At 48.1% G+C, this 19,119-nt stretch overlaps 1 protein-coding gene across 4 annotated transcripts in view; it reads right to left on the bottom strand.

Annotated features, from left to right (window-relative positions):
* AFAP1 (actin filament associated protein 1) overlaps positions 1-19,119 on the bottom strand; it is a 153,445-nt gene that overhangs the window by 43,630 nt on the left and 90,696 nt on the right. For all 4 annotated transcript variants that reach the window (XM_030876858.2, XM_060298926.1, XM_030876856.2 and 1 more), the window contains 3 exons: positions 11,298-11,393; positions 8,053-8,134; positions 1,342-1,491 (listed from right to left, as the gene is read on the bottom strand). In XM_030876858.2, the coding sequence (XP_030732718.1) occupies positions 1,342-1,491; positions 8,053-8,134; positions 11,298-11,393 (328 nt within the window). The remainder of the gene's footprint in view (positions 1-1,341; positions 1,492-8,052; positions 8,135-11,297; positions 11,394-19,119) is intronic.

The raw sequence follows: 19,119 nt of genomic DNA, 5'->3' as shown, positions 1-19,119 counted from the left end.
GTGATATCGGCTGAAGAAATGCATTTTTGCGCGTGTGGCCCAACTTAGGCACTAACGGGCGGCATCTAAACGCTGCTGTCTTTTGGCATCCTCAGTAACCCAGAACCGTGGACAGAAGAGATGCTCGATGAGAGAGGGAACAGAGAGAGAGAGAGGTAAACAGCGAGCACACATAAGAGCCATTACGGGACGGACGTGTGACGCGCCCTGTGGTCCGCAAGGGGACGTACAGCCCATTCTTATTTTTCCTAAAGGCTAAATATCCGTCTTTCAGCCTCTAAAGCGTTTCTCCTTAAAGGGGTCGCACGGTTCTCGTAAACGCGGTTGCCTAGGAAACACCGCGCACGTGTGGTCTAACTTCTCCAGGGAGGTGTTCCCTGAGGCGCCTCCGCGTAAGTCACATCCCCGCCAGACTCTCCCGCTGCCCCTCTCGTATCCCCGCCGTGTTCGTGATCAGAGTCAGTCACCACACGTTTGTCTCCGTGACCCCCTGCCTCAGGCCGCCCTTCGGGCGCTAGGCTGGATGCAGTGGGATCGCAGGAGTCACGTGGTCGTCGCGTCCCCTGCCCCGCGGACGCAGCCCCACCGCCAGCAGCCCAGAGAACACTTACTGGACGAAGACCCACGAGGGGAAGGGTCAGCCGGCCCGACTGCACTTGAGGCAGAAGCTTGAGAAGTGGAGCAGCCCCAGAAAGGTGAGTCGTGTGACGTCAGGCCAAGGGAAGGGGCTGCCAGGGACCCTGTAAACGCTCTTACACACCCGCCTCCGCTGGCCAACCGCCCATGCGTACGTTTCCCTTTAAAGACGCTTAAAAGGAATTTGGGGGCTTCCCTGGCGGTCCGGTGGTGAAGACTCTGTGCTCCCAAGGCAGGGGGCCCGGCTTCGATCCCTGGTCCGGGAACTAGATCCCGCGTGCATGCCGCGACCAAGAGTTCCCTTGCCGCAACTAAGGAGCCCTTGAGCCGCAACTAAGGAGCCCGCCTGCCGCAACTAAGACCCGGTGCAACTAACTAACTAAATAAATAAATAAATAAATATACAACAAAAGATAAAAGTTAAAAAAAGAAAACGGGATTTGGAAGAACCTCATGGGATCAAAGAGAGAATTTGTTTTTTGTTTTGAGAGAACTTCAGAGATCATCTCAAACGCCTGCAAGGCCTTCATTAATAAGCAGTGAAATGCAATCCATTCTCCACAATTTAACTGATCACAAGCCCAACGTCAAAGAGCCCAATCAGTAAGACTTAGAAGAACATGACGCAGAGGTGTCCCCGGAGAGGGTCTCCGCGTGCTCGGGGAGAGGGTGCAGACCTGGCAACCCCACGCACCCCCGTCTTACCACAAGTAGGCACATCTTCCTCCGCTGAGGAGGTCTGTTCATCCGTCGATGGCTTTTTCTTTCCCAAACCGATGATCTTGGTGATCTTTTTCCCGGTGACTTTAGACACAGTTCCCTTGGCCTCTGATTTGGAACTTTTTTTCCTCTTAACTGTGAAGAAAGGTGACGACAAAAAAGCATGTTTCAACGAGAGACTTTAACTGAAAAGAAACATCAAAATAAAGCGTGACTCACGGCCGATTTTCTTTCCCCAAATTTCTACTTACTGAGCACCTGCCGTGCCTCAGCTACTCGTCTAGATACAAGAGGACAAAGCAGAAAACAGGCACTCCCAGGAAGCTTGGGTTCCACAGCAGGCTGAGAACACACGCACACACGCACACACATGTACACATGTGCTCGCACGCACGCGCGCGCGCACACACACACACACACACACACACACACACACCCCTGAAGGAGGTCGGATGATGGAAAGGCCTTTGTAGACCTAAACTAGGGTTACGTGGTACAGTGACCGGGCCGTCAGGAAGCAGAGGAACTAAGTATCAGTACAAGGCAGCATCTGTGCAGAAACCCGAGGGAAGAGCCGTCCGGGCAAGAAGAGCATCAGCTAACACAGAGCCTGTGATGCTGGAAGGAGCCGGACACGTCTAGAAACACAAGACAGGCTCGGGCAGCTGCAACCTGGCCTGCACAGGGAGGGGTCCGGCAGGTAAGGGGGCAGGGGGACTCAGCGAGCCTCCACCAGCCCCTCACTGACCTGTCAGACTCACTTGGGATTCCGCCCCATCCAGAGCTGTTAGACCAGCAGCCTGCATTCCAGCCCCGCGTGTTCTGTTTGGCCTGCAGTGCTAAACCGTATGCACAAAATTCATGAATGTTCTGCATGAAGATGAATGACTTCTGGCCCCCCTTGGAAAACGGGAAGGCCTGGCAACTCTGAACCCACATTTTGGTAAGCGACAGCGGGCAGGGACAGAGCCTGAGAAGACGCAGCCGTGCGCAAGGACCTACGTGCCCAGCTGACGACAGTCCACGGACCCCAGCCGACTGAGCGCCAGCGGCCAGCTGCTATCCTGTGCCTGACCTGTGGCGGCAATCTGCCCTCTCCAGCTCCTGCGGGCTTTGCCTACGACCTACGACAGAATCACGGGGGTGGGGAGCGGGTGCAGAACCAGAGTGGGTGCTAAGGATGGTCCAGGACTGAGGGACAAGACCCTTCCCGCCAGAGCACTTCTGGCAGGTGAGTTGTCACCTGGGGCTGTTCTGTGCCTGCTGCTGGGGCCAAGGGCCTCGCTCAGAGGGCCCCGGAGGGACCCACAGCATCAAGGCCAGACACCATCACCTGAACCCCCGAGACCCCCAACGGCCCCTGCTCGGTCCTCTCCAGGAGGACCCCTCACCCCTCTGTAACTCAGAGGGTGGCACGGACCTTTCGGAAAATGTAATGAAAGTCAAGAATTCCTTCCCCACCCCTCTCCCTGTGGACACAGAACATGCACGAACATCACACAGGATAACTTCAGAGGAAGAGGATTCAGGGATGTGAGATTATAAACTATGGGCCTCATTCCTAAACCTACCCTCTAAAAGCGTACGCCCTCCCCCCTCCTTTCTACCACATCAGCTGCTCTCAGTGGGGGGGTGGGGAAGCCATCCCCTTCTCTAGTTCCACTCTGCCAGCCGCCCTGCGCCCACGGAACGAGGCCAGCACGCATCCACCCTCGCCCGGGTCTGCCTCATCTGGGCTCTGCAGGTCTTCTTCCCCCCACCCCACCCCACGGACTCAGCGAGGTCCTGTGAGGCCAGTCACTGTGCTTGAACACTAATTTCCTCTCTAGAAAGAAACGACAGTTAACAATGTCTAAGGCAGGAGGTGCTACATTATAGTTTTAAAAAGAAGCCGCACTAAACTTCAGGGTAATCAGCACTCCGGACTGAATGTTTGCATCTCCCCAGAATTCACATGCTGAAGCCCTAACCCCATAGTGTGGCTGTATTTGGAGATGGGGTCCCTAAGGAAGCACTGAAGGTTAAATGAGGTCTTAAGGATGGGGCCCTGATCCGACAGGATTGGTGTACTCGTGGGGAAAGGCCACATGAGGACACAGTGAGGGGTGGCCGTCTGCAAGCCAGGAAGGGAGCCCTCACCAGCACCCGACACTGACGGCACCTTGATCTTGGGCTTCTGGCCTCCAGAACTGTGAGAAATAAACTTCCAGTTTATTTAAATAAATTTGGGTATTTAAATAAATACCCAGTCTGGGGTATCTTGTTATGGAAGCCTGAGCTGACTAGTACAAGCACTTCTATGTTATTTTAAACAAATCAGGTCATATTAGAAACACAGGACTGTCACTCCCACCCGCTCCTGACACTCTCCCACCACACGCAACCCCTTGTAAAATAAAGCACCAAGAAACCACTTTGATCTCTTGGTCTGAAGGCACATCTCCTCCCCAGCTGCCATCAGACATGGAGTCCGAGGTTGGAATACCTGTATCATTGACTTCAGTTCAACCAAACCCACAGTGAAAGCAGCAGTGGATGAGCTTTCTTAGCTGTTTCTAAAGAGCCTGAAGTTGATCTCTGACCAGAACCCCACTCAAGCTAATAAGCTTTAAGAAAAGAAGATCCTCTCAGCGAGGACACTCAGTGCCCGGAAGGGACCTTCTGGGAAGCTCAGCAGCACAAGTCAGTCCTTCCCTGCATCTCAAAGTGACAAGCGAGAAAGCCAGGCTGTTAGATTTACTTCCAATTTTACTAGGATTTGCTCCTGTTGGGAAAGGACTTGCTGGGCTCTGGCTACAAAGAAAGGACATAATGAAGACTTTTAATTCCTTGAATGTCCACTGCTTTTTTGCAAAAGCAAAAGTGAGGCTGTCCTTGGAAGAAAAAGCCAAAGGATGTAGGAACGTGAGAACGAAATCACAAGAATATGTTGATGCCATTCAATAAACAAAAGTCAAAATTTAGCACATATAATAGAATTATGAAGGAAAACCTAAAAACTCAGAACTCTCAACTCACTGAAGTGTACAACAGAAAGGCTGCAGAGTTTAAATGGCATGTCAACGTGGCACGCTGGAGTGGAGGCGGTGTTGACAGGCACTGAAGCAAAGCTAATTCGCAGCATTTAAAGCCGTAAATGTCATAAACCCAGATGGTTCCCTCTAATCCTACATAAGTGGGAGTCTAGGTGTTTTGGTATTTAGGCAGGTGGGAGGAATATCATCAAACTACTGATATGCTAAGTCTACCAACAGACCCGTTAACCTGTGATTAAATGGTACACGTGCTCAATGCTAGTTGGGGACAGCTGTCACTTCCACACAGCTCAGCCCTAGGGACTCAATGCTCTCTGCTCATGTCAGCTGCAGTATCCGGAGCAGCTCTACTAAATTCACCCCAAATCGCACCATACTGGCTCATTGTGTGCCAGGGCCTGACACCTTGACAGAAGAAACCAGAGTTTTAGAGTCACTGCCTGCGGCTTTGGTCACAGAATCTGGATCGTGTCCATGTACAGTTGGACAGTCTAACATTTAGGAGAAACTGCAGGAGTTGGGGATTTCTTCCATGCAGCCAGCAGAGAAATCTGTCTGAGTCACGACATGGCTGGGATCAAGGGAGCTTTACTAGAACTTCTCAACTGCAAAGTAATCAAGACCGCACAGCAAGGATAAAAGCTAAGGTAGACGGTCAGAATGTATTTAAGCTGTTAGCTTCCTTCAGTGACTATTCACTGGGGGTCTACTATAGGCAAAGCACCACTGCCAGGCAAAAAGTGTCTCAACCAAGGTCACCTTTACAAAGCATAGAAGGCTGCTCTTGTTAAAAGGAAACAGAAGAATATCAGACATATTCACTTACCTGTATATCTAGACACATATATATATCATTCTGTAGAAGCTAATTTCATGCAGGGACACTGGGAGAGGAAATCCCAAACAAGAAAAGAGACCAGCCAAAGCAATGCCCGCTGAGCCTCGGTGTCTGAGCGGGAACCCTCAGATTGTATGTTCTGTTTCAGGGCAAAACTTAAAGATAGCTTTCCTGGCTTTGATTACACATAATGTGTCCTGTGAAGACACAGATGATACCTTCCACTGAATAACTTCCGATGGAAAGAACTAAAATTACACTCAAGATGCAACCGAGTTGGACAATCACATGGGCCAAGGCAGAGATCACGACCCTCTGGCGTGAACCTTGAAATATCACAATAGCCCAGATGGTTTAGGCTCCAAGGTTCTTAGTGGCCGGGATTGCTCTTTGGTTTAAGGCCAGGAGACCTCTGTGTGTCTCTGAGCCAGAAGACACCTGCACCACCCCGGCGACTGAGTGCAACTGAACTGCACAGGCAGAACTACTCACCTGGGAAGCACAGAGGCTCCTGGCCTTGCACAGGGAAAACTTCCTCACCACCCACTAACCCCACCCCTCCTCTGGGCCCACACACTGCGTGGGAAGCTAGAAGTCAAGCCACAGACTGGGACAAGATGTGTGCAAAAGACATCTGATAGAGCAGGGGTCCCCAACCCCCAGGCCGCGAGCCAGCACCGGTCCGCAGCCTGTTGGGAACCAGGCTGCAGAGGAGAAGGTGAGTGGCGGGCAACGAGCGAAGCTTCATCTGTATTTACAGCTTCTCCCCATCGCTCGCGTTACCACCTGGATCATCCCCCGCCCCGGCCCCGGCCGTGGAAAAACTGTTTTCCGTGAAACTGGTCCCTGGCGCCAAAAAGGCTGGGGACCGCTGTGACAGAGGACTTGCATTCAGAATAGATAAAGAATTCTCAGAAATCGGCATGAACAAAACAATCCAGTGAGAATATGCAAAGACAATAAACGGCTGGCAAAAAAGCACACTGAAAAGTGTCCGACATTGTGGGTCGCAGGGAACCGCGTTTGGAGGTCACAAGTACACGCACTACACACCTGTTAAGGCGGCTAAACGAAAAGAGCGAGCGGAGATGGCAAGGGAAGGCTGGCGAGCAGGCACGCGAAGGCCTGTGGCCACGGAGTCCCACTCTGCAGCATCAGCTGAGAGAAATAAAAACGTGTTCACACAAAAGCCTGTTTGTGGATGTCTACGACGGCTTGACTTGTAAACCACTCAAACCTGGAAGCAGCCCAGCCGTTCTTCAGTCGGGGCGTGGATAAACTAACTGGTCCATCCACACTGGAATCCTCTCAGCCTAGAAAAGGGGCAGACTACTGACCCACCACGTGGACGCACCCCAAATGCAATACACTGAGTGACAGAAGCCAGACCCAGGAGGTCGCACCCTGTATGATTCCACTTACAGGACAGAAAACAGGCCAGTGGTTGCCAGGGAACATTTTGGGGTGATAGAAATGTTCTACATCTCGATTGTGATGAAGGTTACATGCATGTGTTTGTCAAAGAACCGTACACCAAAAAGGGTGAATTTGACTCTATGTAATTTATAGCTTTATAAAGCTGACTTAAAAAAAAAACAAGAATTCAGGGCTTCCCTGGTGGCGCAGTGGTTGAGAGTCCGCCTGCCGATGCAGGGGACACGGGTTCGTGCCCCGGTCCGGGAAGATCCCACATGCCGCGGAGCGGCTGGGCCCGTGAGCCATGGCCGCTGAGCCTGCGCGTCCGGAGCCTGTGCTCCACAACGGGAGAGGCCACAACAGTGAGAGGCCCGCGTACCGCAAAAAAAAAATTATAGAGACAGAAAGTAGAATGGCAGTTGCCAGGAGCGGGGGGAGGGGAGAATGGGGAGCTAGTGTTTCGTGGGGACAGAGCTGCAGTTTATAAGATGAGAAAAGTTCTAGAGACCCACGGTGGGGACAGTTGTACAACACTATGAAGATACTTAATGCCGCTGAACTGGGCTTAAAAATTGTTAAGACAGTAAATTTCATGTTATCTGTATTTTACCACAATTAAAAAAGAATTTTTTTTAATGAAGGTGAAATAAAGATATTTTCAGACAATCTTTTTTTTTTATTTTGCAGTACGTGGGCCTCTCACTGCCGTGGCCTCTCGCGTTGCGGAGCACAGGCTCCGGACGCGCAGGCTCAGCGGCCATGGCTCACGGGCCCAGCCGCTCCGCGGCATGTGGGATCCTCCCGGACCGGGGCACGAACCCGTGTCCCCTGCATCTGCAGGCGGACTCTCAACCACTGCGCCACCAGGGAAGCCCCAGACAATCTTTTTTACAAAGATCGGCAATCTGTGAGTCCGGCCTCCTCATTTTAAGGATGGGGAAACTGAGGCTCACCAAAGAGGAAAAACTTGCTCACAATCTCGCGCTCCAGCAAAGGCAGCGTTGGGATGGGCACGGGGGTTCCCGGTCTCATCATCCAAAGCTCTTTTCCCTGAAAATCACGTCTCCCAGCAAGATGCTGGCGGCCCCCCAGTGCAAATGTGTCTCAGTGATAAATCAGGTGAGGAAGTAACCTGCTGTAAGTCATAATTTAAAATATACGCGGGGCCCATATCAAAACAGTAGGGAGAGAACCTAGGCCAACGTTTGCTGGACTGAAAGACATGGAGGAGGAGCACCAACCAGAGGGGTTTCTCTGGATTTCTGCACGTGTGACACAGGATGATGACATCTGCATAACTGAACTACCGAGGACATTTTCCACACAGAGTTTACAGACCTGGCTGCAGTGCTTTTGTTTTGGGTTGTTTTTTTTAATATATATATTTTTGGCACGAACAGAACTCACCTTGTTCTTTTCCGTTACACACAGCAATTCCATTTTCTGTAACACCCTCCCCATCTGAGCTTGGTCTCTCTGAAGACAGTTTCTGTGAGGATCAAAAGATTAAGTTATTCTTACAATGGCCACACTGACCAAGTGCTGCATCATGGATCAATCAAAAGTCATCTCAAAAGCGAAAGAAAACGTGGGCTGCATTCCTAGTAATCTGGAGACAGGGCCCAACTGTAACACGGGCTACCTGGGTGGTTTGCTACAACGGCTTTTAAAGCATCGAAAGAACAAAGAAAAAAGTCGCTGAGGTTATACTAACACACGCTATAGTACCAAGCTTGTTTCAATCAAATCACTTTTTCTTGCAAATAATTTTGAAAAAAATATTGGGTTGGCCAAAAAATTTGCTCGGGTTTTTCCGTAACATCTTACGGAAAAACCCAAACTAACTTTTCTGGCCAACGAAATATTAGGAGTACATAAAATATTCCCCCTCACCAAGCCACATTATCCTTCCAGAAATAAATCCTACACCATTCATTTAATTTCCCCCCACCATTCACCAATAACTGGGCGAGTGTCAAGCATCTGCTCACAACAATACAGTCAGAAATACACACAGAGAGATGAGTTACTATCAAAGCCATCAAAGGGCACAGGGATGCCCGTAATTATTTTAATCCTAATATATGGATTTGAGGAGCCTAATTAGGATTCCAGGTTAGTTTCAGGAGAAGAAACGTAGTTCTGAGCAGAACCTCTTCCATTCCAACCAGAGACCCTGTGGAGTCACAGTGAAGGAATTGGCTCTAGAACACCCCTCCTCAGAACCTCAAATTACACCCCAGGGCCACAGAGACTGGCCAGCCGGGAGACAATCAAAATATCCGGATGATACCAGAACACAGGGACACATGCGCTCACCTCGTGATAAGAGGTCCAGGCAGTGCTGGGCCAAGATGGCAGGCAGGTGCCAGTAACCCCCAGTGGTACCGGCAAGAGACAAAGTAAAAGAATTATGGCTTTAGCGGGACCCTAGTGTGTGCCACATTCCAGTGATAGAAGGACTAAAAGCCCAGCTCTCAGGCCAGGAAGCACCCCTGGGATCTGGGTCAACAGGTCCGGCCAGGCACTAACAATGCCACCTTAGAGACCAAGACAGTAAGAGAGCTGCCAACTCCCGCGTGAGTGGGTGAAAGAAGAGCCCCGACGTGTTGCTGATGAGAAACAGAGTAGGATCAAACTTTCGGAAAGTAACTTGCTTAGTCCCATGAATCAAAATCTTTAAAAATTCTATCCTTTGGTCTAGTAAGCCAGCTTCTAGGAATCTCTTCTCAGGTAATAGTCAGAGAAGCAGGAAAGATTTACACAAAAGTGTCAGGTTATTTTACACGACTCAGAAAAGAAAAAAGAGAGCCTAGTGGGGGGGTACATAAATAATAGAGTTATATGAATTGGATATTATTCAGGTGATGAAAATGCAAACATGCTCGTTGCATGTTATGTGTTTTCAAAAACCTGGAAAACTGCTAATAGTATAAAGGTTAACTGAAAAGAAAAAAGGAAAAAGCAGCATAAGAAATTTTATGCATCAGATTATCCAAACTGTAAAAGAAACACACGAATAGAAGAAAACTGGTTTAAAAACATGCAGAGCTTTGAGAGGAGCTCTAGACTCCTAAGTGACTTTATCCATCCTATTTCTGGTTCTTTACTTTCTAAATTTTCTGCAGTGAGCAGGCATTAGTTTTGTAATCAGGAAAAAAAGAGAAATAGACCTGCTATGTCACAATATCAGGGTGAGGGTTGTGAGGTTAACTTTATAAGTCAACTTGGAGGGCGTTTGTGGATGAAACTAACATTTGAACTGGTGAACTTTGGGGCTTCTCTGGTGGTGCAGTGGTTAAGAATCCACCTGCCAATGCAGGGGACATGGGTTCGAGCCCTGGTCCAGGAAGATCTCACAGGCCGTGGAGCAACTAAGCCCGTGCACCCCAACTACTGAAGTCTGCGCTCTAGAGCCCGCAAGCCACAACTACTGAGCCCACGTGCCACAACTACTGAAGCCCGTGTGCCTACAGCCCGTGCTCCACAACAAGAGAAGCCACTGCAATGAGAAGCCCGTGCACCGCAACAAAGAGTAGCCCCGGCTCGCCACAACTAGAGAAAGCCCGCGCACCTCAACGAAGACCCAACAGAGCCAAAACTAAATAAATAGATAAATGAATAAAATAAATTTTAAAAAATAAAAAAAATAAATTGGTGGACTTTGAGTAAGCAGATTGCCCTCCACAGTGTAGGTGGGTCTCACCCAAGCAGTTGAAGGTCTGAATTAAAAAAATAAAAACGGGCCTCCCAAGCAAGGGGTGGTGGGGGGCAGTCCTCCCAAAGACTTCACCTGCGTCATCAGCTCTCCTAGGTCTCCAGCCTAAGGCCCCACGATGCAGATTTTGGACTCACCTGTCTCCATAACCTTGTGAGCCAATTCCTCATGATAAATCTCTCGGTATGTATATAATTGTATATGTAGAATTTTATCTTTATTGAAATTTTATGTATATTTTATAATATACATACATACACACCCCACTGGTTCTGTTTCTCTGAAGAACCCTGACTAAAACAAGAATAGACAAAGAAGGATGTGTTCACCGGCAGGGCAGGGGCCAAACAGGGAGCGCTCAGAAAGTTCCTGAGACAGAGGCTACCGACAGAACACGGTGGGGCACAAAGCCAGGGATCTCCATGGAAACGAGATCTCGGCACATACAGGCAACAGAGTTCCATCAGGGACAGACAGCAGGAGTGGCGGGTTCACGCGCTCTGGCAGGAGGGCTAGCCCTACCCACCTGCTGCGTGCTCACGGCGCCCAAGTACAGAGCAGAGAAGGACAGGAAGTGTTACCCGTCTGTTGGGAATAAACCTCTGGGAAGGTGCACTGACGAAGCACCTGCTGTATTCCAGAAGAACACAGAGCTGCCTGCGGATCTCACGCTGCTGTGTAACAGCAGGTGACCTTGATCACCTTAAATCCTGTGCCACCCTGCATCTACAGCTGGGAAGCATAAAACTAACCATGCAGTCTGTAAAACAGCCAGTGTGAGCTTCGTACAGAGCAGGCAGAGAGGAAGCAGGGCTGCATTATCTTTCTCCTTTTTTCAACCAGAAGTGCTGAAATATCAGAGGTGTTATGAAAACTTCGAGGAAGGTCCAAGTTAACTGTAAGGTTAATTCCTAGAAAGAAACACGCCCCTTACCTTCTCCAGTTCTGCCTTGTGCACCGGGGAGCTGGAGGGGGGAGGACATTCCGAGTCTGCTGGCCCGCTGCAGCCGCTGTAGATCTCTCTGACCACCTGTGGTGAGTGCACAAGGGCAGAGATGGTTACACAAGGGTCCAAGCAGAGGCAGGAGGTGCGGTAGGAAAGTTCCGAGGGGTCAGAGGCATCTGGATTTAAGCTCCAGGATGCCAGGCACTCGTTTGTTCATTCTTTCACTCATCATTCACCAAATGTCTATCCCATCCTGGTACTGACAGAGGTTCTGGGATACAGAAGGGAACGGTGTACGTGAGAGTCCTGCCCTCATGGGGCTTCCGCTCCAGTAAAAGTTAGATACCACGATAAACAATGAATATCACCAAAAAATGGAGGTAAGACAGCAGTCAGCGCTACAAAGAATAGAAGAGAGTCTTTAACAAAAAGGGGTGGCTGATTTAGATCAAGAGAGGCCCTCCTGGGATGACATGTAAGCTGAAAGCTGAGCTCAATGACCAGAAGGATGCAGCCACGTGAAGAACCGGCGGAAAGGGCTGTAGGCAGAGGGGACAAGGTGCAAGGCCCTGTGGTGGATGTGAAGAGTTTACGGAAGACCCAGAGTACCAGGGGCCAGGAGATGGGCTGGGAGAGGCCAGCGGGAGCCAGGGGATCACTGTCAACAGGCTGGTGCTCATGGCCATGGATGGAATGAGCCAACGGGGCGAGGGTGAGACAAAGCAGGACGGAGACCCAGGAGGAGACCTCGAGCCAGTCAGTACACGGGGTGGGGCCAAAGGAGAGAAGCAGCTGGAAGAGTCTGAGCTGCGATGGACAGGGAAGCCAGAAGCAAACCGGAAGAGCTCACCTCCAAGAAGAGGGAGTAGGAGGGAGGGAGGCGGTGGGCATGGCCGGAGGGGACACCTAGGGAGGAGCTGAGCAGAGGAAGGACTCCGCAGAGACGGGGCGGGCTGGGCTCTAGAGAAGCAGGGGAGGGCGCAGGAAGGCCGGCGCGGGCGGGCGGCAGCAGGAGTCTGAGAAGGCGCCTGACTGCTCTGTGAGGCAGGCACAGCAGTACTGGCTGAGAGGCGTCACCTCTCTCACCTCGGCATCCTCACTAGCAAGGAAGGCGCATCAACATGACGTGCCTTGTATTTACGGCTGAGTGAAGAGAGAACGTGACCCTGCATGCAAGATGCCTCAGCCAGCACCTGCACGTGTACACTGTCACCAGCACCGTCATCACTGCCAGCACCTGCACGGTTTACGCTGAGAGCTCAGAAAGGGATCCTGGCCCAGACCCGCAGGTGTCAGGACCATCTTGCGGCACTACTGGCAATCACGGCCACCCCTGCGGCCACCCGCTGTCCCTCCCGTCCTTCCTGAGCTCCTGCAAGGAGGTGGGCATGGTTCTGATCACTGGGGACGTGCAGCAAACCAGACAGACAAGCTCCCGGGTTGGTGCAACTTACACTCTGGTGAATGAAGAGCTAGCAGGCAAAGCTTTCAAAATGTCTTCTATTCTTTTTGGAACTAAGCTGCAATTTGGGTTCAACCCAAGTGCCTTCTAAGAAAAAAATAAAAAAGCAATGCCAAAGCCCCAGCTATCTGTGTAGTAACTTTGCAACATGATCTCAGCAGACACATCCAGATTCCCTTGGCTTGCTCTGGGATTGGGATGGGAGCCAGGAACGGACAGGAGGCCGGGACAGCATTTCCAGCCATCCTGCTGCCCAGCCGCTTTACGAAAAAGCAATGGAGTGAGGTCCACGTTGCAGAATAAAACAGGAAAAAAAGGAAAAGAAGAAACCCAGAGAGCTTGCTGCAATGTTTTTCTCCTTGTTGAATCTGAGGTGTGAAAACGTAAGCAAAGGTGACACCAACCAGGTGACCTGCACCTCCTGAATGTCTCTAAGCAGAAAAGGTTCCCTCAGTTTTGCGTTTCATGCTCATTTCACTGCTGCTTTTTCTGCAGCAGGTCTTTATTCCCTCACCTCCCCTGTGTTTATCAAGCCTTCAGCTGACAAGGCACACTTTTATCTGACCTAAGGAGGAGACGTTTTCTTCCCTCTTGGTAAAAAGTATAATGCGATGGAAAACTCCTGGGCTTGTGCATCTGATGGGAGCTCGGGCTGAAGCCCCAGTGCCACCACCAGCTCCAGAGGCACGGCTGAGCCACCATCTCTGCCCAGAACGTGTGAAAGCGACGCCCACTGGGACAGCTCAACGAGGATGCCAACGTGTGCTCTCTTCCCACGAAAATGCGTTCAATTGTACACACACAGCTAAGGGTCTCGAGGCCCTTGTTTCAGACTAGAAGGCTAAACCCCACAAAACACTACCTGCAGAAACCTATCTCTGGCAAAAGCTTTTATGCAAAACACAGTTGTCTTTTTTCTTTCCTTTTTTTTTTTCTTTTTTCCAAAGGGGGAAGGATCTACAAAGCTCCAGTCAGATCTCAGGTATCTCCTGGAGAAGGTGTGCTCCCCTCTCGGCTGGACGGAACTCATCCTTCATGAGCAGCCTGGGTTCCCCGTGACCAGGAAGCCTGCTTGGACCCTCCTGCATGGGACACAACGCGGCTGCCCCTCCACGGGCCACGCACTGCACTCAGGCCCTGGTCACGGGCATCCTGGACCCGCAGGTCTGCTTCTTCTATCGAGCCAGGCTCATTTTGAGAGAAGGGGCTCTGTCTCACTTAGGCTGGCATTCCCAATGTCTAGCACATAACAGCGACTAAAAAAAAGTTTGATGAAAGAAAAAGAGGAGGGAATGAAGAGATAAATTCGACCTGAAATTCCCTATGAGAAAAAAAAAAAAAAAGCTGTGAATGAAAAACAGAAGGAAAGAGACTAGGCCATCACATGAGAAAAGTAAAAGCCTTGTGACAAAGTTTCCCTAGTCCTCTGCATAGATTCCTAAAATCCTCAGGGATGGGGAAGTTTTAAAAAATAAAAGAGAGAGAGGGCTTCCCTGGTGGTGCAGTGGTTAAGAATCCGCCTGCCAATGCAGGGGATACAGGTTCGAGCCCTGTCCGGGAAGATCCCACATGCCGTGGAGCAACTAAGCCCATGCGCCGTAACTACTGACTGAGCCTGCGCTCTAGCGCTTGAGAGCCACAACTACTGAGCCCACGCACCTGGAGCCTGTGCTCCGCAAGAAGAGAAGCCACCGCAATGAGAAGCCCACACGCAGCAACGAGGAGTAGCCCCCGCTCGCCACAACTGGAGAAAGCCAGCACGCAGCAACGAAGACGCAACGCAGCCAAAAATTTAATGAATGAATGAATTACTTAATTAAAAAAAACCAGAGAGAGAGAAAGAAAAAGAGCATCAGCTAAAAGCCATGCCTGCAGCACAACACACCCCAGCCTCACCAACTTCCTCCCACTCCTGGTCACTGGACTGTCCCCTCCACTCTCCCCCGTCCCATATCAGGTCCTGTTTTTCCCGCAAACAAACGTTTGGGGAACCGAGGAATCTCTGAAGTTCCGAAGCCAGGGGAGCTCACCGAGCCGTCAATGCCAGCTCACGAAATGCAATCACCCTTCTGAGAAGCCTTTCCTGATGAAGCCAACCCAAATACCCGCATGCTTACAATGCTGTACATAGATCAACTATACCCCTTCCTCCCTATTAGTTTCTCCCTTCTAGGACTTGAATTCCTCGTGGAGAGAACAGAATGAGGTGGATTCGGTAGACCAGAGGAGACCCAGCACGCCTGGGGCCAGGTGGGGTTATTCATGGTATCCCAGCAACATGAGACTGTTTAATAATAGTAATTACATCCCAGGTACAGAGAAAGGCACTGCTGCAAAGATCAATGAGAGAAACCAGTGTTTCTTTCGATGGGTTTAATCAAACGGTTGGATTACTTCAGGTTATCTTCACGGAACTGTCTTTCTTCTCTGATTGCTGTTTATTGCCACATTGCCCCTGCAGAGTTCATTCGGAAGTAGTAAATAAAAGGTTTATCACCCGATTTCTCAAATAGCTGCAAATGAGGTTTTTACACTAATATACTTCTTTTGAAAGAGCCATGTTCTGTGAGAAGTTTAATACGTATTTAAGAGAACTGGATCCAAATTCAGAATCACAAATCCCTCAAAATACAAATTGTTATATGTTCTGTGGTATTTTTGTTTGCTTTTAACTTGAGCCTGCATCTCCAGAAACACAATCTCTGCACATTTTTTAAGGAAATCTGACCACTCCATTTCTGGGAATATTGACTCTTGTCTTCTGAGTGACCCCAACAAGATGGTTCATGTTTTCAGCATCTGCACACACACGCACCGAGAGGGAACTTTGGCAAGAGCTGCTGGTAATGGAAGTTGCAGACCAAAAGGACAGAAACAAATTTGGTAACGATCCTTGAAGAAGCGTCTGTCAAGTCCTGTACTGGCCCAACCAAGGCCCCAGGCTTCTCATACCTGACAGAGGGAGTGCGTGTGACTTACCAAAAAGGTCTTTAATTGTTACACTGAAGCCACGTTTCGAAATACTGAACACCTGGATAATAGGTTTAGGACAGTGCGGGAGAAGAGGAGTTTATATGAATAAAAGACTTGGCATCTGTCTTACAAAGCAATTCATGACAGAGAGTTGTTAGAATTTTCACAGAAGGAGTCCTAAGACGTGGTAGTAATAAATCACAAATTTCAACTGTTTGTTACAGTTCTGAGAGTGCGTTTATGTAACTTTTTCATTCTAGCTTTTGGACCATTCTGATCAGTGTTATTTCCACTTGATAGATAAAGGGGAAAGAGTTTGCTGACCAAAAATATCATAATGAGTTAGAGGCATTCTCAGAATATACTCCAGATCTCCAGACTTTTCATTCAATCTTCTGCCACTCTAACACGCTATCATCAAGATAAAGCAGGGTTGTTTCTTTTACGATAGTTCTTTAAGAAGAAGAATCTACTTCAATCATAAAGATGTGGCCTTGACAAGGTGAAATAAAAAAAACATGATGACAGCATTGACTTCTTACACATAAAACTATGACTTCAAAGTTTTTAATCATTTAGAAAAAAAAAGTTGGAAGCCACATCCTAGCTGATTTCAAGGCTCTCTCTAAAGCTGCAGCAATCACGACAATGTGGCAGTGACGTGAGGACATACAAACAGACGAACGACACAGAACGAGGAGCCCAGAAAAGGACCCACACATTACACAATCAACTGATTTCCAACTGTGGCAATTAAGTTCATTCCAATGGTACTAAAACAACAGACTATGCATATGGAAGGAAATGAATCTGGACTCCCATATCTCATCCTGTACATGAAAACCGACATGCGTGAATCAGAGACCTAAATGTAAAGACTGAGGCAGTAAAATTCTGGAAGAAAATAACAGGTTCTATCTTGGTGACTTGGAATATGCTAGAATTGGGGGGGGGCAGGATGCGAAAAGTACTGACTACAGAAGTAAAGACTGGTACACCAGATTTCAGATTTAACAATTCCTGTTCATCAAAAGGTACCATTAAGGAAGATAATTAATCTACAGATTAATCAGAGAGTAATTCTTTAAGGCAAGAAACACTGAGAGGAAGAGGGACATTTCAGGTTTTAACTACCAGTAAATATAACCATTTAAATTTTGTATGCAGCAAATAACATAGCCTCAAAACTACTAAGCAAAAACTAACAGAAATAAAAAAGACATAGATAAATTCATAATCAAAGTGGTAGATATTCCCACATCTCTCTCTCTGAGTAACTGATAAAACAAATAAATAAATTAGTAAGGATATAGAAGATTTGAACATGACAATTAATGACTGTGATCTAACAACCATATATAGAAGAGTACACCAAGCAAATGCATAATACACATCCCTTACAAGTAGACACTGAACACTTACCAAAACTGACTACATGCTGAGCAATAAATCAAGTCTATAAATTTCTACTTTGTGAAACCATATAAAGTTCTGTGACTAGAGTGGAATTAAACTAGAAATGTAAAACAATCAGGTAATTTTTTTAAAAATCACTGAATACTTGGAAACTAAGCAATATATTCCCAAATAAACCATTAGAAAAAAGGGGAATCACAACAGATATTAGGAAATATTTTAAATTGAATGATAGGGGACTTCCCTGGTGGTGCAGTGGTTAGGAATCCGCCTGCCAATGCAGGGGACACAGATTTGATTCCTGGTCTGGGAAGATCCCACGTGCTGTGGAGCAACTAAGCCTGTGTGCCACAGCTACTGCGCCTACGCTCTAGAGCCCACATGCCACAACTACTGAAGCCCATGCGCCTAGAGCCCATGCTCTGTAATAAGAGAAGCCGCTACAATGAGAAGCCCACCACCGCAACGAAGAGTAGTCCCCACTCGCTGCAACTAGAGAAAGCCCACGTTCAGTAACAAAGACCCACTGCAGCCAAAAAACAAAACAAAAAAACCCATTAAACTGAATGATAAAAACACACACACACACAAAAATCAAAATAGAGGATGCAGCTAAAACTGTACTTAGAGGGAAATGCATAGCTTTAAATCCACACACACACACACACACACACACATGGAAAGGGCTAACAATCCATTATCTAAGTACACAATTCAAGAACTTGGGATAATTACAGAAAATTAAGCCAAAACAAAGTGAAAGAAGAGAACTTAATAAAATAGAAAACAATAGTACTATAGAGAAAAATCAACAGAGGAAAAATTTGGTTTTTTTGAAAGAACTAATAAGATAGATAAACTTCTGGCAAGACTGATGAAGAAAAAGAGGCAGCACATGGTATCTTGACTTCTGGTTGCCACATAGAAAGGCACGCAGGCCACCACTCTCACCTTGACAACTGAAACAAGGTCGGTGAGCTCTAAAAAAATTCAGAGAGAATTTTTCAGAGAGAATACCCCAGCAAACCAAAGAGCTGGCCAGCATCAGGCCAGAAAGAAAACCAAGCTGGTCCAGAAAGCTAGCATGTGTCTGTAGCACACAGAGACCTCCAGACTTCCACCACAGCTCAGAACCTGAGCCACGCTGATGGAAAATTCCAGATCCAGCCCTGAAACCATGTGAAGGCAATAGCAAAGTGAATTAAAGTAAAGCTGCAGCCCAGTCCAGGTCTGCCTCAACTAGTGAGACGGAGGCAGCCCACCTATGAGCAGCAGACGGGAGAAGGGGCACACCCTTTTCTGGAGGAAACAGTAATTACTTCAGTCTCTACTGTTGTTTTACACAAAGCAGATGGAATACAATGTAAACTCATGAGACAAATTCAATAGAAACTGTCCTAGAGGTGATCCAAATATCAGAATTACAAGACACTTTAAAATAACTATGATAGGAAGTCAAAACGGATCGTGAAAAAGGCATTAAGACATGTGTGAAGAGATACAGAATTTCAGAAGAGAGATGGAAACTATTTTTTTTAAAGAAGCCAAAGAAAAATGCTAGAAATGAAAAATAGGATGTCACAAAAGAAGAATTCATAAGATGGGCTTAAGGGCACACTGGACACAGAAGAGGAAAGAACCAGTAAACTTGAGGATGGGTAAATCTAAAGTATCCACCCAAACTGAAACACACGGAAGAGTGAAGAAAAACAGAACAGAGAATCCAAAATCCATGGGATATTCCAAATGACCTAACATGTACCAACAAATTTTAAAAGGAGAGGAGAGAAAAAATGAGCCAGAAAAATATCTGAAAAGATAATGGCCAAAAACGGTCCAAAACCAATGAAAGACATCAACCCACAGAACAAAAAAAAAGCTCTGAGAAAGATAAAAACCTATAGAGCCACACCCAGACACCTCACAGTCAAGTGCTGAAAACCAAAGATTAAAAAAGCA

Source organism: Globicephala melas, chromosome 5 (genome assembly GCF_963455315.2).
Source record: "Globicephala melas chromosome 5, mGloMel1.2, whole genome shotgun sequence".
Lineage (NCBI taxonomy): Eukaryota > Metazoa > Chordata > Mammalia > Artiodactyla > Delphinidae > Globicephala > Globicephala melas.
This window is presented reverse-complemented; position numbering and strand designations above follow the sequence as displayed.